This window comes from Myotis nattereri, assembly GCF_964212035.1.
Source record: "Myotis nattereri genome assembly, chromosome: 14".
NCBI lineage: Eukaryota > Metazoa > Chordata > Mammalia > Chiroptera > Vespertilionidae > Myotis > Myotis nattereri.
The window spans coordinates 37,127,432-37,151,527 of record NC_138089.1 but is presented as its reverse complement, the minus strand read 5'-3'; the positions used below and the strand labels follow the sequence as shown (position 1 = coordinate 37,151,527).

The window sequence follows — 24,096 nt, the reverse complement described above, 5'->3', positions numbered from 1 at the left end:
AAGTAGAAGACCTATATGTCTTATGTGACCTTTTCCCCCTTTATTGTATGAAAGTACTAGTACTATTTTTTTATACTGGGAGTTCTCAGATATTATGCTTTAAGGGATGGGTACTAGCAATGGCAACAAAAGGAAAAATGTGTGTACAGTATTTGTGTGCATGTGTGCATCACAGCATTAACTTTAATATCTCCTGCTTACTACATTTTTGTAGAATCTTGTAATCACTTCCTAGTATACTTTCCCCTTTAATATCAAGGAGTATTTTGCTGCCCTCAGTTTCTATCCCTTCTATGCCTAAGTTATTTTATATAAAAAAGAAAAATTGCTGTTTGATTCTGTTGCAGGTATCATCATGTTGGTTGGCTGGTTACTAGGAAAAGATATCCTGGAAATGTTTACTATTAGTGTAAGGTAAGTTCTAATGGTTATAAATGGAAGTCTCTTTTGCTCTTCTCATTTCTCTGGTAGGTATAGCATATGTTCCATTGTGGAGGTATTATATGAGCACATACAGTATAGTACCTCTACTTAAATAATTCGGAATTCATATATTGAAATGAATTAAAACAAACATATATAACAGTGGAGAAAACCTATATTAGATGTCTGGTATTATCAACCCATTATTGCAATTTCATATGTAAATAGAGTTAAGGATTGATAAATAAAAACTAGCAGCATGAAAAAGAAGGACCACATATAGAAACTGAATAATTAATTTTAATGCAAAAATGAAAAAAAAATCAAGAAATAGAAGAACAATTAAAAGTAAACAGCATTTGTACTTTCAGAGATTTGTGAAGAAACTGCATTCATGATAGATTACTATAGAAAAGTATACAGAACAAAAAAAGAACTTTTAGATATTAAGATTATGATTGCTGAAATTAAAATTTCAATTAAAGGGGTGTAATGTACAGCTGAAAGGTCCCCCCAAAAAGTAGAGTATAAATTCCAAAACAGAAATGAGATAAAAGTGTCAAAGAGAATAATTCAATAACTACCATATTTAATAGAAGTTTCAAAAAGTGGTAAGAAGAAATTATATAAGAAATGATGCGTTAACATTTTCTCAATCTGAGGTGAAACATGAATCTTTATAGTTTGGAAGGATTCTCCAAATGCTCAGCAGGATGAAAAAAACTCCCAACTAAATTCAGTCATTGTGAAACAAAAGAAAAAAACAAGTCAGGTCATCTACGAAGGAAGTCTAATTAGACAAGTATCAGACTTCAAATTAGCAACTGCCATTCCCATCACAGGGTCTTTTTAGGCTCTATTAAACATTTCTACTCATAAGACTTTTATAGATCTCATCTGGTACCTGTGCCCAGGTATGTGCCCTGACCTGGAATCAAACACAGCCAGGCAACTTCAGGCATCCCTCTTCTGAGAGAGTCCTTGCAACAGTTTGTGCAGTTCAGCTTAGGTGCAAAAAATGAGATGACCTTCTGAGTGCGGGAACTACACTGGGTTAAAATGCTCCATATTCCACAGGAGCCAGTATCTCTGGAAACACATTTTTCATGGTGCCTGCAAGAAATACGTCTAGTTAGTTATGAGTCCCTACTCTCAGGAAACCCAACCTATGGCTTCCTGTTAAATAATTATAATTCTCCCAGTCCATAGACAGTTTATCAGTCAGGAGGTGTTGCCTCGCAACATAGTTGACATGCTACCTTTTATCAGCTCACTAGGAGAACAGAGTGAGAGATTTAATGAATACAGAAGGGGGAAAGAATTTTATTAATCCTTCATTCACAGCAACATTGGATTACATTTGAAGACGACGGGGCAGTACTCTGAAAGTATGGGGGGAGATGATTTTAAGTCTAAATCTAGCCCTGGCTAAAGTATCAATCCAGTTAATTATAAATAGATAGGCAGGTAATCAGAATTTATTCCTTACCTATCCTTGTATGAATTACGGAAAAACAAGGGTGAAAGAAAGGAAGATGATGATGTGTGTGGTGTAAACTAAGAGTGAAACTCGCCTTGGCATCTAAAGAAAATAAATGTAGGAAATAATAGTTTAAGAATTAGAGAAAAATCAATGGATTAAGGCTCTGGCTGGGTAGCTCAGTTTGTTAGTGGCCATTTATAACACTTGATGAGCAGTTAGTTGCATCTAAAGGACATTGCTCTGCCCAGCTGGTGTGGCTCAGTGCTATGAACCAGGAGGTCACAGTTCAATTCTCAGTCAGGGCACATACCCGGGTTGTAAACTTGGTCCCCTGTGTGGGGCATGCAGGAGGGAGTCAGACAATCAGTGATTCTCTCTCATCAATATTTCTATCTCTCTCTCCCTCTTCCTTTCTGAAATCAATAAAAATATATTTAAAAAATAAAGGACATTGCCATTTCAGATATATATATACCTTCAAATTGAGGAATATCATTAATATTCAAGTGAAAATTTTCACAATCCTTTTTCTTCTGCATATTATTCATAAAATGATTTAAATATAAAAGCATGAAAAGGTCTATTGGATCTGGATTGTAAATGATGATGCCTAGTTTTCCTGATATATGAGGGCTAATGAAAGCATAAGAAAAGAGAATTCTGTTTGAACTTGAAATAATTCAAAAGAGAGAAGGAAGTATTAATGATAACACATATTTCTTGATTTCACAGTGTACACTATGTAGGCAGTGGTACTGCAAGTGTTATTCATTGACTTTCAATTTTATAATCAACCTGTAAATAAAGCATGAAAAGTTAATTATGGTTATAGAACTGATTGCTAATGATATCAAGTTAGATCATATAAAAAAACTAAGTATAGAAATTGGGAAGTAGAAACACAGGAGAGAACAGTGTTAGAATGAGGAATAGAAATGTATATTTCCTTATCTGTAGTGGAGTCAAGAGATAACACTTGAAATGGAATAGATAGAGATTATTTTTATATTATAAGGGAAACAATGAAGTGATTAATTTTTTTGTTATGATAAAATACACATACCCTAAATTTACTGCTTAAAATTGTACAATGCAGTTAAGTATATTCATAATGTTGTGCAACCATTACCACTATTGTCAGAACTTTTTTATCACCCCAAAAGAAAACTCTGTTCATTAAACAATCATCCCCATTCTTATCTCCCTTGCCCTTGGCAACCACTAAACTGCTTTATATGGATTTGCTAATTCTTGATATTTCATATAAATGGAAATGTGTCCTTTTGTGTCTGGCTTCTTTCACTTAACATGATGTTTTCAAGGTTAATCCATGTTGAGCATGTATCAGTAATTCATTCCTTTTTATGGATGAATAATACTCCATTGTATGGATATACCACAATTTCTCATTCACCAGTTGATGGACATTTGGGCTGTTTTCACCCTTTGGCTGTTGTAAATAGTGTTGCTGTGAACATTCATGGACAAGTTTTCTCTGAACATCTGTTATTGTTATCTATATTTGTAGATGAGGAAACTAAACTACAGAGCCAGAGAAATAATAGCTCAGGGCCACACAGGTAAAAATTGGTTAAGCTAGGGGTACAGATCTAAGCAATCTGATGTCAGAACTTATATTCTTTAACCACTGCTAACCTGACAACTAGTAGGTGTCCAGTAAATGTTCACTTTTCCTTTTTTGTGAGGCTATTTTTGAGTATTGACAGTATTAATTTTGCATTTTTTTAGCCACTCTTTTAAGTAACAGACAATTGATATTATTGTTGTGGTTACTATTTAACTTAAACTTTAATACTATATATACATTGGTTACAGTTTGGCTGTAGCAGCAATTCCTGAAGGTCTTCCCATTGTGGTCACAGTGACTCTAGCCCTTGGTGTTATGAGAATGGTGAAGAAAAGGGCCATTGTGAAAAAACTGCCTATAGTTGAAACTCTGAGTAAGTCTGTGGAAAGAGCTTGCTTATACAATGATGTGTTAGTTTACACTAAGAGTGAATTATCTTTGGGTTTTATAATTTTTGTCTTAGAGGTTTGCATTGTGGTGTTTGCATTGTGGCAATGTGAGTATGGTTTTAGCAACCAAAAAGTAATTAAAAATGCGTATCCTTCAGGACAGGTAATTGTCAGAGAAATTTTTTTGCATCATGGAATGTTCTATTTCTTAAATCATGCTTTTAAAAAATCTATATAACAGATGAAACCTTGGAGTAAAATAAATAGAGTTTTTTGGCAGCTCAAGAAAGATAATTGATAGTTATAGATCCTAAAAGGTCATACTTAAGTAGAATTCATTGATAAGAACAGTAAATATACAAGTTACATTGCTATGATACAACGTTATATGCGATATGAAAACTGTGATAACTTTATATATGCTGTGAAACTTTTTTTTTAAATTTGGGAATCCAAGATTGTTGAATTTAAATTATAGTTTGCATTTTATTATTGAAAAGGTAAAATACCTTCAAATACTGATTTAAAAAATTATGGGTTTATATTTAGGCACCCTTAAAACTTTCTAGAAAAATCTATAATAATAAAAGTAATATGCTAATTAGACCGATGACCTTCCAGATGAAGCTGGGACTATGAAGGAAGCCTGGGTCCTGGGTGCCTGCTGGAAGCCGGAGGGAAGCCTGGGTCCTGGGTGCCTGCCAGCGGCTGGAGAAAAGCCCGGGTCCTGGGTGCCAGAGGGAAGCCGTGCTGACAGCTGGGGGGAAGGAAGGCCTACTCTTGCACAAATTTTGTGCATTTGACCTCTAAGTGTATTATATAAAATTAGAGGCTCGGTGTACAAAATTCGTGCACAGCACGGCCGGCACCCTCTTGTAGTCCAGGACCCCTTGGGGGATGTCTGACTGCCTAAATCAGCAGTCAGACATCCCCCTGAGGCCGGGCTCACGGCTGGTGAGCGCAGAGGCAGTGGCAGGAGCCTCTCCCGCCCTGTGGCAGCACTAAGGAGCAGGGAGCCAAGCAGTAAAGAGCAGCGAGCAGGCGGGCGGTAAGGAGTGAGGATTCCTGGTCTGCTAGAGGGATGTCCTCCTGCCGGCTTATACTCCTTACTGCTCGGCTAGCTGCTGCTTTTTTTTTTTTTTTAAATATATTTTATTGATTTTTTTTACAGAGAGGAAGGGAGAGGGATAGAAAGTTAGAAACATCGATCAGCTGCCTCCTGCACACTCCCCACTGGGGATGTGCCCGCAACCAAGGTACATGCCCTTGACCGGAATCGAACTTAGGACCCTTGAGTCCACAGGCCGACACTCTATCCACTGCGCCAAACCGGTTAGTGCTCACTGCTTCTTAGCGCTGCCCTGCCGCAGAGGCAGGAGAAGCTCCCGCCACTGCTGCTGCTCTCGCCATCTGTGAGCCCAGCTTCTGACTGAGCTGCGCTCCCCCTGTGGGAGTGCACTGACCACCAGTGGGCAGCTCCGGCATTGAGCAACCACCGGTCATTCTGGTCGTTCTGCTTTTATTATGTAGATTATTATATAAAGCTAATACTGAATAGCATTATGAAATTCAACTGTAAGTAAATAAGAAAAATTTTCAACATTTATCAGTATCTAATTTTTAATTTTAATTTCAGAAACTACCTTACAGTGAAGCAAACATGATGAGAGTCAACAGTCTAAAATTATCAATGAGCTTGATTTGTACAAAATTCAGAGAAGCAGGGCAGGCTCCCACAATCTTGGATTTGTTGTCAATGTGACCGTGTATCCTTGTATTTCTCCTTGACTTTTGGTGACCTGTAATGGTTTATTCTTTAGGTTGCTGTAATGTCATTTGCTCAGATAAAACTGGAACACTGACGAAGAATGAAATGACTGTTACTCACATTTTTACTTCAGATGGTCTGCATGCTGAGGTACTCTTATAGATTCTTTTAACAACAGTATTTCTTTGTTAAGAAACTTGGTATTTAACATTGTTAACTGTTCCAGAGTCTTAACTTCAAGATGGCTGTACTTTAGTCAGCAGCAGAACTTTCTCCTTCCCATGTGATTCTACCAAGTCTTAATCTTACTCCACTTATACAGTCCAAGAACTTTTAATCCTGCTTGACACCTCTCTTTTAATCACCTTTACATCCATTCATCACCAAACTTTTGATGTCCTTGCTCTATGTGCAGCTTGAGGGATTTTTAGAACCAAACTTTGAGTATGTCACTCTGTAAATTAAGATGCCTCAGTGGCTTTCCCTTGTGACCAAGATCCTGAAGTGTGGTCTCTCAAGGCCCTCTTGTTATGACCATTATTTCCGTCTTTAATCTTATATATACCCCTTTGCTTTCTGTGTATCAAACACACTGTTTTTATGGTTCTTTCAGTGGGACAAAATTACTGTTATATTAGAACCTTTGCTGCTGTTCTCACTGCTTAGGACTGTCTAATACCTCCTCATCTTTTACACCTTAGTCTCATCCCCACTTCTTCAGAAAAGCTGACCAACCAGAAATAGCCCTATGTTACATGTTTTTTAAAATAAACTTCATACCTTCTAACCCTTAGGCCAGGTAATTTTTTTTGTCGCTGTTCTTATTGTACTATAAGTTGTAATAGTGTAAGAACTCTGTTGCCCAGCACAGGGCCTGACTCATAGCAGTAAATACTTGTTGAAAGAATAACTGAATAGATGAATTACATTATCTTAGGAATATACTGGCTGTCTTTTAAGTGCACATCAGTGTATGTGCATTGGTTACTTTTGAAGCTGGGTGAGGACAATTTGCAGTCTCACCTATTCTTGGCAGGAACATTTCTGCCTGGAATGTTCATTAACACTACTTATGATGGCTACAGTATTTTAAAATGCATTAACAACCAATTCATCGAGCAAAGTAAGCATTAGACAAATGGACATCACTTGTCCATTTTACATAGGCCTTAAAATGAAACTATTGATATTTAGGGTTTTAGATTTTTTTAAGGGTACTCAATGCTATATTATTAAATGTACCTTTTCTAGATGACTCAGGGGTCATTGGGGTTATATGTGCTTATATGGTTCAGGTATGGAAGGTAGAGGATTTAAGTTTCTCTTTTGTTTTAAGCCCATAATTTCATATGTCAAGCATTAACCATGTGTAATTTCTCTCTAAACTGTCTTATTTTTATTGTGAAATTTAACTTTCGTTTGGCTTTGTTTGTTCTAGCCATATCGTGTAAATATATGGCTTGTCTCAATTTCAGATTTTTAAAACTGGTGTGTAATATGCTGTTACAGTAGTTTGGAAGTGCTAGGATAAATCACTTAATATCTCTGAGCCTGCATATTTGCAAAAAGAATTCTGCTTTTGTCTACATTATGTTTGTGATGAATGTTAGATTTGGAAATGGACTTGAATTCTTTGTATGTTGTAGTATGTTATTAATATAACTAGAGGCCTGGTGCATGAGATTTGTGCCCTTGTGGGGGAGGGGAGTCCCTTAGCCCAGACTGCGCCCTCTCACAGTCCGGGAGTCCTCGGGGGATGTCCAGCTGCTGGCAGTTGGACATCCTTAGTGCTACTGTGGAGGCCAGAGAGGCTCCTGCCACCGTCGCTGTACTCGCCAGCTGTGAGCCTGGCTTCTGGCTGAGCAGCGCTCTTCCTCTGAAAGCACACTGACCACTGGAGGGCAGCTCCTGTGTTGAGTGTCTGCCACCTGGTGGTCAGTGCACGTCATAGTGACCGGTCGTTCTGCCGTTCAGTCGAGTTGCATATTAGCCTTTTATTATATAGGATGTTTTATAAATTTAAGCTCACTTACATATAGTGATTTTCATGTTTTGTAGTATACTGTACATAGAAACAATAAGATTATATTGATTATATTAACGATCATATTGTTTCTTCTTATGATATACTATACATTATTGTAATTAACTATTATACTTAATTATTAGTATTATTAACTAAAGGTTCATCATTGTGGCAGAAATGGGAATTTATAGTTCATTAACTAAATGCTTTTTAGACTAATTTACATGCTTTTTATGTATACATGCTAAGTGTCATGATGTATAAAATGAAATGAATATAACTCATCATAGATTTTGTTTTTCATAGGTATTGTCACTGTCTACTGATTATATTATTGACCCTACTTTATGTTCCACAGGTTACTGGAGTTGGCTACAATTCATTTGGAGAAGTGATTGTTGATGGTGATGTTGTTCATGGATTCTGTAACCCAGCTGTTAGCAGAATTGTTGAGGTAAACATTTATTCCCTGAGAAGGTGACTTTCTTTTTGTTGTTGTTAATCCTCAGCACAGGATATTTTTTCAGTTAATTTTTAGAGTGAAAAGGGTAGGGGGAGAGAGGGAGAGAAACATTGATGTGAGAGAGACACATAGATTGGTTGCCACCCATATGCATCCCAACCAGGGGCAGGGGATCACATCTGCAACCCAGGTATGTGCCCTTGATCAGGAATCCAACCCATGACCCTCTGGTGGGTGGGCTGACACTCTACCATTGAGCAACACTGGTCTGGGCAGAAGATGACTTTCTTTATAATGACTTAGGACACAGTGAGGGGTTCATAGTTTATGTGTATTTCTCTTAGGCGGGCTGTGTGTGCAACGATGCTGTAATTAGAAATGACACTCTAATGGGGAAGCCAACAGAAGGAGCCTTAATTGCTCTTGCAATGAAGGTATGTATCTCATCTCTCTTCTTTGTCATATAAAATACCACCCTTATGAGAGAATGTGAGGCCATCAGTTTCAGTGTTACTGGTTTTAGGTACATTGTTTTTACTACCTTTTGGGAACCAGTTTTAGTCTTCCTGGAAATACAAAGCATAGAGCTTTTTCAGTATAATTTTATCCCTTAAATGCAAGAAACAGTGATGGATTTCTTCTAATGACATATTTCTTTTGTCTGGTTAGAGTGTTTTTGTGAAAAACTGTGTGTGTTACTGCTGATAAATACTGACTTTCAAATGAGTTAAGGCCAACACTCTAGTATTCCCATGTAAAATTACTAAGGATATCATGAGAAATCAGCTTTTTCTAGTTGACCCTTTCCCTTCATTATTTTTTTAAAATACATTTCTATTGATTTTTTTTTTTTTTTTGAGAGGAAGGACAAAGGATAGAAAGATAGAAACATCATTGAGAGAGAAACATCATCGATCAGCTGCCTCCTGCACAACCCCTATTGGGGATCAAGCCCACAACCCGGGCATGTGCCCTAACCGGGAATTGAACCAGTGACCTCTTGGTTCCTGGGTTGACAACCACTGAGCCATACAGGCTGGGCCCCTTCATTATTTCTTAAAATGAGTCCAGAATTAGAATTTGTGTTAGGGAGATAAGGTGCTGTTTCAGTGACCCTTTTATCTATTTCAGTTGATCTCTTCTCCTAAGTCCTACATTTGATTAAATGAGAAATCTAAAAGTCTAACCTGTCATTCCCAAACAAAAATAAAATTTCTACTTTTAAGAGAAATTAGAAAACTTTGAGATTTTGTGAAATAGAATATGCCTCTAAATGAGGTTACTTGAATCCAATATTGAAATGTTGGCTATTATAACACTTAATTTTAGAAAACAAAATAGATATTTTTAGAATATATGTTTCTTTAACAGACAGTAGCATTTCGTTATCATTTGTTCTCCTTGTAACTAAAATAACATAGTATATAGCTTTATATAATAGAAGCCTAATATGCAAATTGTCTCCTCAACTGGGAATTTAACTGGGAGTTCGACCTGGGGGCAGGGCCGGCAGCGGCAGGCAGCCAGGGGAAGGGAAACACCCCAGCCAGCAGCCTTTTGGGACCCTACCTGTGGATGAATTTCATGCACTGGGCCTCTAGTAGCTTTATAAAAGACATTCAAAAGTTGAATATGTTAACAAGATTTACTATGTTATACTTAACTTTATCTCTTTGAGAGTTAAAGAATATGAAACTAGTTCCATATGGGTGGGGGACTCACATTGTAGATAGGACATTAATATTGATGTACTCAGAACAAATAAAAGGCAGACCAAGATAGTAGATAGTTAAGTCCTAAACATAAGGACAGTGCCAATTCAGACTAGGAACCTGGGCTTTGAAGGATAGGAAGGGTTTAGATAGTAGGTAAGCTAGAAAAAGCACAAATAAAAGCATAGAGTAATAAGTAAGCATAGAATGGATTTTTGGCTTGTGAATTGGTTAACCTGGATGAAATGGAAGGAGTTTGAGTAACTCGGGATTATTAAATAGACTATGTGGTCAGTTTCTGGAGGACTTTTGAAAGCTAGGAAGTAGTGTCTCAACATGTTTCAGTAGACAACAAAAAGTCAGCAAAAGCAATGAACTAGGTTTCAGAGTAGTTTAAAAAATATTTTTGAATATTTGGAGGAAAATGCAAAGGGTATTGGAGGGAAAACAGCTACATGACATTGGCAGTAGTCAGAATATCAGTGGTAGGGTGAGGGTATAAGGGAGTAGAATGGGAGCAACAGGTAAGATAAGAGTTGAATCCCTAAGGAGTGAAGAATTGAATCTGAAATTTCTATTCAGTATAAAAGTAAATGCTCAGTATTGGTTGAGTACTTTTTGTTGTCTCCTGATTCTATCCAGAATTGAGTCAGGGGAGGTTTTAATATAGTCAGTGTTGAAGACTTAGTCTATGTATAGTCCAGGTATCTAAACACCCAGACTTTCATGTTGAATATGTTTGCTGCTATTCAGAGAAATACGGTATATATAGATGGAATATTGCTGTTCTGTCACCGTTATTTGAAAAATAATCCATGTATCTCTAGCTAGCCTAACTGCAAGTTATGACTCTTGTTCATGTTAAAGGAAAAAATAGTTAAAGGAAAAAAATGGTGAGAATTAACTTTCTTTTTGTGCTGTACAGATGGGTCTTGATGGAGTTCAACAGGATTATATCAGAAAAACTGAATATCCTTTTAGCTCTGAGCAAAAGTGGATGGCTGTTAAGTGTGTACACAGAACACAGCAGGTATCTTTCCATTTTCCATATAAAGAATACTTATATCTTGTTTAACATAGATGATTATTTTTATTTTTTGTCCACCTTTAGATTTAAATAGTTATTGAGCATAACAAAGACCTGTTGTTTTAAAGTGTGTATATTCGTAGTATATAGTATATTCATCCCTTGCTATTTTAGTGTTCTCTTTGTCTTTGTGCCTAGATATATCCAATTTTGCTGTGTGAGCAAACAACTTAAATGAATTAGAGCCTGTTGTCCGTTTCCTAGAGTTTGTGACATTAGATTCTTTCAACGTATATTTTGTCCTGATGATAGACTACTATAGATCTGCTGTTCTTTCACTGAAAGGATGTCTTTTCTTCAGAACGAATAAAACCATATTATTTTGTGAATCATGTGTATAATTCATGATAGTTGATCCAGCTTACAAACTGGCAAAATTACATGCACTGATATTTCAAGCTACTAGCTTGTGCCTGGGTGCTTTAGTAACTTTTACATAGTTGGTGTAATAAGAGTTCTACAATGTACAGTTTATCACTCATTATTGGTATATACCAGCTTAATGCTTAAACTTACTTTGGGCATATATATATATATGTATGTGTGTGTGTATATATATATATATATATATATATATATATACGTATATATATATATATATATATATGTATGTATATATAATTTTTATATTTACTTTATTAGGAATTAATTGGTTATGTGTTTTCACCTGTGAACAAACATTTTGACACCAATTACACCTCTGTAGACAGGAGTGAGTGAGAGCATTTCCTCTCACGCAAAATAAGTAGGAAGCATGCTGTTTTTAAAAGAAAGGCCTAGTTGGCCGACCTTGAATTTGTTAAATCTGTCAGGAACTCTGTTCATGAGGGAACAGAAATGTATCTGTCTAATCTTTAAAGGTACTTTTATAAATTCTTGGGAAGCTCATATTTGGAAAGAAAACTATAAAAATAAAATGCCTGATATTTTAAACCTTATAAAGCTTTTAAAAATTGCCTAAGATAGATTTTACCTGATGTCCCTTGACCATCTGGTTATATAGCAAGAATATCCTATATAATAAAAGGCTAATATGCAAATTGTCCCTTTGACTGGGAGTTTGACCAGGGGGCGGGTCCAGCCAGCCAACTGCCCGCGGCCCCTCCCCCTGGCCAGCCCTGCCTTGCCCCTGATTGATCTCCCCACTCTGATCAGGGGCGGGGCCGGCCTGCCAACAGCCTGCGGTCCCCGCTCCCTAACCCCCCAGACGGCTCACCCCAATCGGCCCTGATCAGGCCTGGCTGGCCAGACCCCACCCTTGCTCGAATTTGTGCACTGGGCCTCTAGTTTATATATATATGAGTTTATTTGGAAGGTCTCCTTTTTTTTACATTTTGTATACTGTCACACAGTACTTCAAGATAATGTGGCTCATATAAAGTTTAATGATTTGACTTAAGAGGTATTACATCCAAATTATACATTGAAAGGTGTAATAACAACTTGTACTTAAAAATGTGGGACGGTCAAGGATTGCTAGATATTTGGGGAAAATCGTCAGTAGGAAAGACAGACCAAACCAGCAGAGAAAGAGATCTCAGAGAAACAAAGATAATTCCGGATGCTGAAGTAAATTTCCAAAGAACGTTTTTACAATTTTGTTATAAAAAACTGACAACAAAATGCTTTAAATAGAAAGTTTTTCAATGAAGTTAAAGAATCTATCAGAAAGTAGAACAAAACATTAAAGAGGTGGACCATATAAAAGATAAGGTATAAAAATCAGAAAATAAATATAGGAGATCCAACATCCACCTGATAGTGGTAACAGGAAGAAAGAACAGGAAATGGGAAGATTTTATCAAATTTTCCAGAGGAAGGACTTCAGCTTTTAAAATAAAATTGCCCATCCATTGGGGAAGAGATTGTATATCCAGATCCAGGAAAAAGTCCTGATACTGAAAATCTTCCTTCGTAGGTGGAGGGCTGGGAAAGATCTAAGAAATAGGCTGGCCACTGCAGTCTGATGATTAATGGAGTTTTTTCAAGGGCAACTTACATAGGAGGTGGGTTTTGGGCAGCTAGAAGACAATATGTTTGGCAGGTGCCAAAGAATTTTATACGGTAAAGGAGGGATACCCATGGGTACTAGTATATGAATACTACCAGGTACGGGAAATTACTTTGCATGCTTGACAAGGCCAGGTCAACTGCCTGTTATAGGAATCAGCACATAGTAGGAGGCAGGGGAGGATTACTGATTTATGTCAGAATGAACATCAATATGATCAGCCAGTCTCTAAGTGGGGTTTGCCGGAAGCAATCTCTCCCAGGTCCAGCTCTTGAGTCAGGCGGCAGTCACATCTTGGAACAGTCTCTCCTCAGGAGTAAACACAAGGCCCATAATCAAGAAACTCGAGGGAGAATTTTAAAAGCTTCAGGCGGTTTTGGGGTGGGAGGCCAGGGTGGGGGAGATGGTATATAAAGGTTTAGGAATTAAAATAGCTTCTTTGGACTTCAAATCCAACACTGGATAGCAGAAGCTGGAAGATAAAGGAAAGCCTTCAAATTGAGAGGAAATTTATTCCGAGATGAACTTAAAAATGTGGGGTTGGAGTAAAAATGTTTTCAGACATTCCAAATCTCAAAATGAATATCCCACACATCTTAGAAAGATACTGGTGGATATGTTATTCCGAGATAAGATGATAAAATAAAGAAAAGAAAGATATAGCACACAATGAGTTCTAACCAGGATGGGTGAAAAGAATCTCCAGGATAGAGGTAAAGGGAAGTTTCTGGATGCATCTAGTCATGCAGTAGGCCTAGAAATCAGCCAACTCACATTAGAAAGTGAAAGGAGAATAAGAATCAAGGAGGAAGGTCTTTCTTCAATAATAATATGGGAGTAATAATTTACCTGCTCATTTGATCATGTGAAAAATGTCATTTAGCAGGGCTTTATATTACATGGAAGAATTCCTGAATAATTATTAATAGGTGTAAAGACAACTAACCAAATAAAAAAAGAGGCAGTTATTAACTTTCTAAAAGATAAAACTTAAACAGGAAAATAAATGTTTTTTTTTATATAGGCCAGGAAACAGCATCGTGCCTTCCTGCTGCCCCCCTACACTCTAATATCTGTTTACTACTTAGTAGCTTTGTCTCAATGTGAGCACACACTGTAATAATGTGCAGAGAAAGAGCATCTTATGCTCTGGTTTCTAAATTTCCATTTGGAAGTGACACAAGTACTGCTCATATTTATTGGTCAAAGCACGTCATACCTGACTTCAAAGTGGGAGAGAGGGTCAGGGGAATAAATTCCTACCAAGTGCCTGCACAGAAAGCTGGATGTGTATGAAGTGTTCTAGTGACTACCACTTTGTTCAACAGTGGGGAGTCATAAAATATTTAGAATACTAACAAATTTTGCTTTAATTATATTATAACTACAGGCTCGGTGCACAAAATTTGTGCAGGGGGTGGGATCCCTCAGCCCGGCCTGCACCCTCTCCAATCCAGGACCCCTCGGCGGGATGTCCAACTGCCGGTTTAGGATTGGATATCCCTCTCGAAATCCGGGGCTGCTGGCTCCTAACCGCTCCCCTGCTGGCCTGATTGCCCCTAACTGCCTCTGCCTCGGCCCCCGCGACCATTTCTTTGTCAGGAAGGAGGATCGGATGACCGGAAGATGTCTGGTCGACCCGGTCTAATTAGCATATTATCCTTTTATTAGTATAGATGATATGGAAAGGAGGAATAGGTAGTGGGGGTGGCCAAACTACCACCTATCCCAATAGACAATTATAAAATCCATAAGCAAAAAATACCAACATATTTAAAAACTTGGAGATAAATACCAAGGAAAACATCTATAGAGTTAAAATTGGCTTGCCTTTTAGGGTAGGACTAGAGGTAAGAAGGTTTAGTCAGGGAACTGCAGTTTTTCATTGTAAGCTTTTGTATATTACTTTACTATGAAGAAAAATAGAAGAAAAAAATCTGCTAATACCCATAATTATAAGGTGGTTGTGAGAATTAAATGGGATCACATGTATACATATAGTAACAGCCAAGAGAAGAAGGCCTGAGTCATTGCTTGGGCAGATGTTTGCTCTCTTTCCTATTCCTGTTGTGAGCCTCTCCTCAAATCTCAGAGTGCCTACTCTGGGGCTTAGTATAGCACTGCTTTCAATGTGTAAGGGTGAAGGTAGGGAGTAGATGCTGTTTGTAGGGTGCAGTAAACCCCCATATATGAACTTATAATTTTCAGAGTTCAGGTGCCACTCAAAGCCTTAGGCTTGAGTAGCTACCCTGGGGATTATGAGAAATGAATACCACTTGCTTTTGGATTCCAATGGCAAATATGTACAAGTTGAAGTTAATTTGAATTTATTTGCTCTGTTCTTCTTTTCCTAGGATGGACCAGAGATTTGTTTTATGAAGGGTGCTTATGAACAGGTGATTAAGTATTGTACTACATACCTTAGCAAAGGACAGACTTTAACACTCACCCAGCAGCAGAGAGATCGGTCCCAACAAGAGAAGGCACGAATGGGCTCAGCAGGGCTCAGAGGTAAGGTTGCTTCAGCATCGTCCCCATGGGTGGAAAGGTAATGCTTTCTGTTCAGTGCAGATAAATTCATGCTTCACACCTGAGCTGTATAGCTCTAGTCCAGGCTTTGTAGAACCCTGCCATTTCTGAAATGTTATGTTTTACTTGTCTAATTGACCCCCAAAAATGGAAAAATGGGAATATAGCAAAATATGAAATTTTACAGACCTGCAGTGATGTATGAATAGGTGATAAAAAATTTATTTTTATAATAGTTTATTGATTGAGAGACAGGGGAAGTGAGAGGGAGAGAGAGAAAAACATCCAATGTGAAAAGAAATCATCTATTGGCTGTCTCCTGCACACCCACTACAGGGGATTGAGCCCACAACCCGGGTATGTGTCCTTGTCCGAGAATTGAACCGTTAATCTCCCAGTGCATAGGACGATGCCCGGCCAACCGAGCCATACGAGCCAAGGCAGAAATTTTATTGTAAACAAGTTTTATCTTGTGAGGAAGGAGATGGATGGAGGTAAAGTGATGTTACTCCATCTTTATTTCATTAATTTGACAGTCTTATTTGTTAATAGATCTAAAATACTTTCCTAAATATTGAAGTCTTAAGCCTCTAATTTGCTCTTTAAGCTGAGGCAATTGCTTACTTGCTCCTCATCTGCTTTATTCCTTTGGCATTTACCAGTGAAGTATAGAAGTGCCCAGATTCTGCTTATGTTTATGTTGCTGACTACACATGATGGGGTGAGAGGATCTGCTGTGCACACACACCTCAGGCCACTTCTCTTAGGGACATCGTGTATGATTCAAGAGGCAGCGGCTGGGGCCATACCTGGTTTTTACCTTCTGAATAGTCATCTGGTTTGTGGCTAATTATATATATATATATATATATATATATATATATATATATATATATATATTTATGTAGTGTCAAGGAAATTGGAAGAGTTGGCTTCTTTAATGTTATTATTTTTACAAAACGAAGAAACACTACAAATTTCTGGGTGAAAGAAACAAGTTATGTAAAAAATCTTCATACTCACGGTTCACTTAAGCAAGGGCTTTTTGTAGCTATACAACATTTACATAGGTTTATAGGGCTTTCTGATTTACATGTTTAGAAAGGTATTCTTGTGGTTTTATTTGAGGGCACAGTTTTGTTATCTTAGCTTACAACAGAGGGTTTCAAAATTGGCTGGGATTTAGTGACACAGAGGAAGTCTTAAAGGTTTGGTATGTGCTTCCTGTTTTCCTTAATTTTTGGAACAGGGATTTCACATTTTTTAAATTCTGACTCTTCTCATCTGGAGGAATGTGGAGGTTTTGTTGTGTGTTTGCTGTTGTAATATTGTGAAATAGATCAGAGTTGGTAGAAGACAAAAATCTTTGTTTCACAGGGCTTTAGAAAACACTCTGGTCATTTTTCTCTTGCATCTTGTCTTCTCCACTTCTGCTTGTGCTCCATCTTCCTCTTCCCCCTGAAATTACCATAATGAATAATAGATTTTAAATTTAACTTTATATATACTTATGTTGCATCTTATAAAACTTAAGTTTTTTAAAGTAATATTCATAATTTTGAAATTAGAGTATGTTTGTTTTTATATTTTATTTAGGGACCTTCTACATGAAAAAGGTCTACCTACCCTGTCCCAAACAGTAACAGTAGATCTTCATTTGTTCTAAAGAAGCAAACAGATAACTATAGGATACTAAGCTCTAGGCTAATATCACCCCTCCATTGAGAGTGCCAAGAGCTGATCTCCCTTTTTGACGCCAACTGATGCTGTCCCCTTCTGTTACTATCTGCCTCTATTCCAACACTAGGGACTGTCAAGGTGAATTCATATGCCGAACTATTTATGTAGCTATGGGGCCCACATCTTACACTGAAAAATAGAAGTTATTTGCCTTTACAGTTGGTTTTCTTAATATATCTAATCCTCCATGCTTCTGTTTGAATAAGAATGGATACGTCCTGTGATCTTGCTTGGACTTTCAGATTCCCCATGAGATACATATGTTTAGTTTGTGTGCTTTTATTGTGTTTTGTGTGGTAAATTCTTTAGTCTAATAATATCCCAGGTTGAGACACATCCATTGGTTCATAGATAGTAAAGTGAGGTTCCAGAATTCTGAGAATAAGCTAAATGATATTTGGAAATGAACAGTACTTTATACTACATCTTAAGTGCCCAAGGATGACAGAAAGCTAGCTATAAATAATTTTAGGGTGGTGTTATTTATATACTCTTAAATTACCAGTGTTGCAAATAAGAAATACCTGTTAATGTTATAGAATGAAAGAATCTAAACTATTGTTGATGATAGTGGTTTTATAATCACTTTATAGTTAACTTTACCTCCCAGGGTTTATCATGTATGAAATTGTTACATATTGTGTCTAATTAACTAATATAGTGACCTCTTCAAGCTATTGAATTGTTACACAGACCTATAAATTGGAAAGCTGAAGATAACATTAGTAGAAGCCACCTTCAAAGGTGTCTGTTTAAAATTGACTTTAAAGCCCAGCAAACCTATAGTTTCTCCAAATAATTAATTGAAGTTGCCAAAGAGCCAATAGTGTATGTTGAAAGGAGCTGAATATGGTTACTATGTAAAAATATTTTTTATTTGCTCCTCATTTGCCTTCCCTTCTTATTCCTTTTAATTTTTAGTAACTTAAAGCAACTTTATGTCTAGAACCATTAAACTATATTGTCTTACCACATGATAATTTTGGTTCTTAAAGATTATATAGCCCTACCCGGTTTGGCTCAGTGGATAGAGTGTTGGCTTGCGAACTGAAGGGTCCTGAGTTCAATTCCAGTCAAAGGCACATGCCTGGGTTGCAGGCTCAATCCCCAGTGGGAGGTGTGCAGGAGGCAACCAGTCAATGATTCTCTCTCATCATTGATGTTTCTATCTCTCTCTCTCCCTCTCCTTTCCTTTCTGAAATCAATAAAAATATTTTTTTAACAAAAGATTATATAATAACTACAATGACATTATAGTCTTAAGTGATTTATTTGAGAAGTGTTACTGCCTCCAGCTTTTGTCAAGTAAATTCTTTTGTTTTTGTGACTCACATTTTCTTGTTTGGATTTTATTATTATTTCTTAAGTTCTTGCTTTAGCTTCTGGTCCTGAACTGGGACAGCTGACATTTCTTGGCCTGGTGGGAATCATTGATCCTCCTAGAACTGGTGTGAAAGAAGCTGTTACAACACTCATCGCCTCAGGAGTATCGATAAAAATGATTACTGGAGACTCACAGGAGACTGCAGTTGCAATCGGTATAACTAGGCTGCTTCCTTTTGTTTTTGATAGTTTTTTTTTTTTTTAATTATTACAGTACATAGTTTGTGAACCATTAGACATGAAATGTGTTTACATAATAAAATTGACTCTTTTTTGCTCATACTCTATGTAAAATTGTGGCCAAACTTATTTTAGTTTAAAAAATAATACCTATCCACTATGCTAATGGATAAAAGCATAAATGTGAAAGGAAACATGAAATTTAGTTTTTCCTTTTGACTGAGTATTTTCAAAGCAGACCTGTACCTACTTTGAAAGAAAATAGCTATATTTATGATTCTGTTGTTTCATCATATATATGACTGTTTTCTTTGAATGCCTTTTATGATTACTTTAAGAAGTAAAAGGGGGGAAAGTGGACATGGAAATTAATCTCCCAGAACCAGTAAACTATAGTTCTTACTGATAAATTTAAGCAGTTTGCAAAAGTCCATTAATTCTGATTTTATTAAAATGGAGAGAGATTGGGACAGAAGTTTCACACTTTATGTTATCTAAGAAGGATGTCATCAGAAATGTAACATGATTGGGAAAATTATACTTAGAGAAATTTGCAATTTTTATTTTCATTTACATGCAACTACATGATTACCACAGATTCACCACCATTTTATTTGATTTTGTTTACTTAAAATGCACTCTGATCTTCATTAAAATGGAGATGCTGAGCAAAACTTCATTGGCCGTGTTTCACTTCTTAGGTTCTATAGATTAAATTGTGAAAACTATTTACTCTCAAATTTAAACAAAAATAAGAGTCAAACAGAAAACCTCAGACTTTTAAATTCAGATAGGTTTGTCTTACCAGTAGTTGTCTTACAATCTCTTTGTATAGAGGCATTTTATACTTAAAAGGAAACGGATAACAATTATTATTATTAACTGAGAATTATGTTTACCCTGTCAAACAAAACCAATTTGGTTAATTATGTTTTCTCTCTATTTTACTTTAGCTAGTCGTTTGGGATTGTGTTCCAAAACTTCCCAGTCAGTCTCAGGAGAAGAAATAGATGCAATGGATGTCCAGCAGCTTTCACAAGTACTGCCGAAGGTATGTCTAAACTAAAGCCTTTTTAGACAAAAGGCCTTATTTTAAGTGTTACCATTTCTACTACTATGAAAACCAAACTGTTTATTTCAGAACAGTTGGGATATGACTACCAAATTTGTTGTTCTAAATCATGAAATGAAATCTTATCATTGAAATCAGTTCTATCATTGAGAGTTTTTGTGATGTGATCATTATAACTATTATTACTAGTGGCCCAGTGCACGGATTCATGCACATTGAAAGGAAATTAATTAGAAGAAAGGTTCGTGCGGTAATTACGTTACTGCAAAAAATTACATGTCAAAATAGTATTATAATATAGTATTATAAAATTGAAACACGCGTGCCATTGGCACCAGCGAGAGCTTTATGTGTATCATGCATGCGCGAGTCAATATTTATTTTTAAATAGCCATTGGGCGTCATATGTACTGGCAGGTTGGTCGGACGGATTTATGGTTACTCACTTAGCCATATATATACATACACACACACACATATATATATATATCTGTGTGTGTGTGTGTATATATATATATATATATACATATATATATATATATATATACATACATATACATACATACATACACACACACTAGAGGCCCAGTGCATGAAATTTGTGCACTTGGGGGGATCCCTCAGCCCGACCTGCACTCTCTCCTAGTCCAGGAGCCTTCGAGAGATGTCCAACTGATGGCTTAGGCCCGCTCCCCAGTGGGAGCGGGCCTAAGCCATCAGTTGGACATCCTTAGCACTGCCGGGGAGGCAGGAGAGGCCGCTGTGCTCGCCAACCCTTAGCCCAGCTCAGAGCTTCTGGCTGAGCAGCGCTCCCCCTGTGGGAGTGCACTGATCACCAGAGGGCAGCTCCTGCGTTGAGCATCTGCCCCCTGGTGGTCAGTGCGTGTCATAGAGACCGGTCTTTCCATCATTCGGTCGATTTACATATTAGCCTTTTATAATATAGGATATTGCAAATTTATTAACTTTTGCAAGAACCAAGTTTCGCCTGAGGAAAATACTGTAAAAATTAGCAATGGTTGTATAAAATACAAAGTGGAAAGAGAGACCATTACTTGATGTTTTTTATCCTTTTCTATTTTAATTGTAGCATGATATGTGATGTTTTTAAAGCATTGAAATATCATCTACATAGAGTGAAATTCACCCATTTTAAAGCAGTCTTCTAAGTTTTGACATTACCATCACAATCAAGATCTAGAGCAGTTCCATCATACCCCCAAATTTTCTTGTGCCTTTTTAAAATAGCTCCTCCCTCTACTTCCAGAATGTGGCAACCACTGGTTTGTTTTCTCTCCCTATAGTTTTGCTTTTTTCAGAATGTTCTAAAAATGGAATCATGTATCTGTTTCTTTCATTTAGCACATGCATTTGAGATATATCTATGTTGGTTGTGTAGATGTGTGTAGTAGTAGTTTTTTTTTTGTTTGCTGACTAGTATTCCACGGTATGGGTATATGTTACCTATTCACTAGTTTAAAGACATTTAAATTTCCAGTTGTCAATTATGAATAAACTACTATAAATATTTATGTATAAGTTCTTGCATGAAAATAAGGACCCATGAAAAGAGAAAAATCCTCTTGCAAGTTGCTTCTGAAAATGCATAGCCTTTTCCCCTTCCCTTTAATGATTTTTATCTTTTCCTACCATATTATTCCCTGAAAGTTCTCCTTTTCTGACAAAGTTCTACTTCTTTCCCATTGTCCTTTTACAATATACTGTTGTCCTCATCCTATCATCTCCCCTCCTGCTCCCAAACTACAGTGATTTATTGGGTGCTTGCCTTTAATCAGTATATTCCCTTTTTCTAGGTAGAGAAACAGACATAAATGTGAAAACATTGTTAATAGATGAAATTCACTTACCCTCAAGTCTAATCTTATTTCTTTGATATTGTGATATAGTTTAATTTTTACTCATATCCATGTTTTTTTAATATCTAATTTCTTTAGGCCATAATTTTATGTTCGTTAAATTTCAATATTTTTACTTAGCTAAAAAGATTAACCTGCTCATCCTAGTGCTTTAAGAACAAATTTTACTCTGTGTTATGTACCTCTTGCAAACCACCAAGGGAGTCTTCAGCTTTGCATTAGTAAAAGCAGTGAAAGAAAGGGTGTTGCCTGGAGACAGATACTGGATGGTGGGAATTTGGGAAATGCTCATCTGATTTTTTCTTTGAAGTAGGGAACAAGGTTATCAGCTGAAAGTGAGGTTGGAGAAAAGGATCAGGAGTATGAGGAGAGGAAACTAGTATGAATGAATTTTCTAGGAGAGTGGGAAAGAGAATGGTGTGGTATGTGGTTATTAAAATCACCAGGATTGGGAAGTTTTGTTGGAGAGAGTGACAGTAAGGCAGAAGTTAAAATCTTTGTGAAACGGGGAGTGACCCTTCTGGAGCAGTGAATGCTTGCAGTTAGAGGGAAGTATAGTCTCATGTAACCTTCAAAACAGGCTTTATGAATAAAGAAGGGAGAATGGAGGACACCTACCCCTCTCCAGGATCTCCTGGTTGTACTATTTGAGAGGACTATAGAGATGGCCCATATTTTATGGAAAAATTAGAGCAATGTGGAAAAGGAAAGTATTTAGGGGATTTTGTCAATGACTGATGACTGACTTTGGGGCACAGTGAAAGGGTTTTAGAAGACAGGAGATGGGGTCAGAAAAAGGGATTAAATATACGGTTCGGAGAGATAAGATCATGTAAGTAGAAATATAGTGGAAGAGATCCTGATGAATTAGCCCAAATAAAAGAGAATGAGTAGACACTGGACACTTAAAAAAAGGGGATGGGGGGCTTTATAGACATGAAGAAATAGCTGTTCTTTATCTGTCCTGAAGACAGAACAAGGGAAGAGGCCATTCTAGTTGTATGCTGGTGTTAGAGGAAAGGTAGAAGAGAGTTTTCCCTTTCTTTATCTCTGAGACATTTCAAGAGTAAGGCTGTTTTCTCTCCAGAGATTGTGTATTTCCTGTGGTAAATTTTGAAATGAGCATGTCAAATGAGTGTCATAACAAACATATCATATTACTTATGTTTGATCTCTGTAGCAAATTAAATATAGTTTACATTGATTTTTAAAAATCATTGTTAATTAGAAGCATATGAGTTATTCTGGTGTTTCTTAACATTGAAGATTTTTAATGTTTTTTGTAATTTAACAGGTTGCAGTATTTTACAGAGCTAGTCCAAGGCACAAGATGAAAATTATTAAGGTGGGTCTCTAAGAATCCAGTTGTTTAAGTTTTATATCCAAAATGCTACTTCTTGTCTAAAATTATTTTTGCCTTACTAGGAGTATTTGAAAGAACATTAAAGTCAGAAGTATTATAAAACAAAACAGGTGATTTTTTTTTTTTTTTTTAGAACCTGAAATGGAATTTAGTTAGCAAAGGAAGATGTAGAAGAAAACTTGAATGAGATGTCTGCAAACTAACTTTAAACAATTGAACAATGTAGAAGTCTGTTCTGGTAGTCAGTGCACATCATAGCAACCAGTTGTTCGCTATTCTGTCAAATTACATGTTAGCCTTTTATTATATAGAATTTACTAGAGGCCTGGTGCATGAAATTCCTGCATGGGTGTGGTCCCTAGGCCTGGCCAGTGATTGGGGCCAATCAAGTTCCCTACCTCTCCACCTCCTCCTTTTCTTGCCACCCACATGCTGCCACCGTGCAGTCCCCACCTCCCCCCGTGCTCCTCTCACCACCTGCGTCCACCACCACCTACCCCTGGTCCTGATCGGGGCCTGTTCACCAGGGTGAGAGACTGAGAGGTTGGCCGGCAGGCCCTGATCAGGCAATGGGGGCAGGCTGGCTGGTGGGAGGGGACGGGGAAGGTTGGTTGGCCGGCCCTGCCCTCAATCGGGGTGGGGGGGCTTATTGGGGGCAGGGCTGGCCAGGAGGAGGGGCCGCGGGAGGTTTGGGGTCCGATCAGGGCCCCATACGCACCTGTTTGTCCACTGCAGTGCACATCATAGCAACTGGTCGTTCCGTTGTTTCGGTCGCTTGGCTTTTATATATATAGATTTTAAATATGTTTTTATTGATTTCAGAGAGGAAGGGAGAGGGATAGAAACATCAGTGATGAGGGGGAATCATTGATTGGCTGCCCCTTATTAGGGATCAAGCCTGCAACCCTAGCATGTGCTCTTGACCAGAATCGAACCCAGGACCCTTCAGGCTGCAGGCTGATGCTCTCTCCACTGAGCTAAACTGGCTAGGGTGTTGACTTA

At 37.3% G+C, this 24,096-nt stretch overlaps 1 protein-coding gene across 2 annotated transcripts in view; it reads left to right on the top strand.

Moving 5' to 3' along the window:
• The window catches only part of ATP2C1 (ATPase secretory pathway Ca2+ transporting 1), a gene marked incomplete at its 3' end in the record, with an annotated part of 115,537 nt that overhangs the window by 72,260 nt on the left and 19,181 nt on the right, over positions 1-24,096 (top strand). For both annotated transcript variants that reach the window (XM_081105474.1, XM_081105473.1), the window contains exons 11-20: positions 348-414; positions 3,743-3,867; positions 5,704-5,801; positions 8,036-8,131; positions 8,485-8,574; positions 10,778-10,882; positions 15,305-15,461; positions 18,587-18,757; positions 19,736-19,833; positions 23,026-23,076. In XM_081105474.1, coding sequence (XP_080961600.1) covers positions 348-414; positions 3,743-3,867; positions 5,704-5,801; positions 8,036-8,131; positions 8,485-8,574; positions 10,778-10,882; positions 15,305-15,461; positions 18,587-18,757; positions 19,736-19,833; positions 23,026-23,076 — 1,058 coding nt within the window. The remainder of the gene's footprint in view (positions 1-347; positions 415-3,742; positions 3,868-5,703; positions 5,802-8,035; positions 8,132-8,484; positions 8,575-10,777; positions 10,883-15,304; positions 15,462-18,586; positions 18,758-19,735; positions 19,834-23,025; positions 23,077-24,096) is intronic.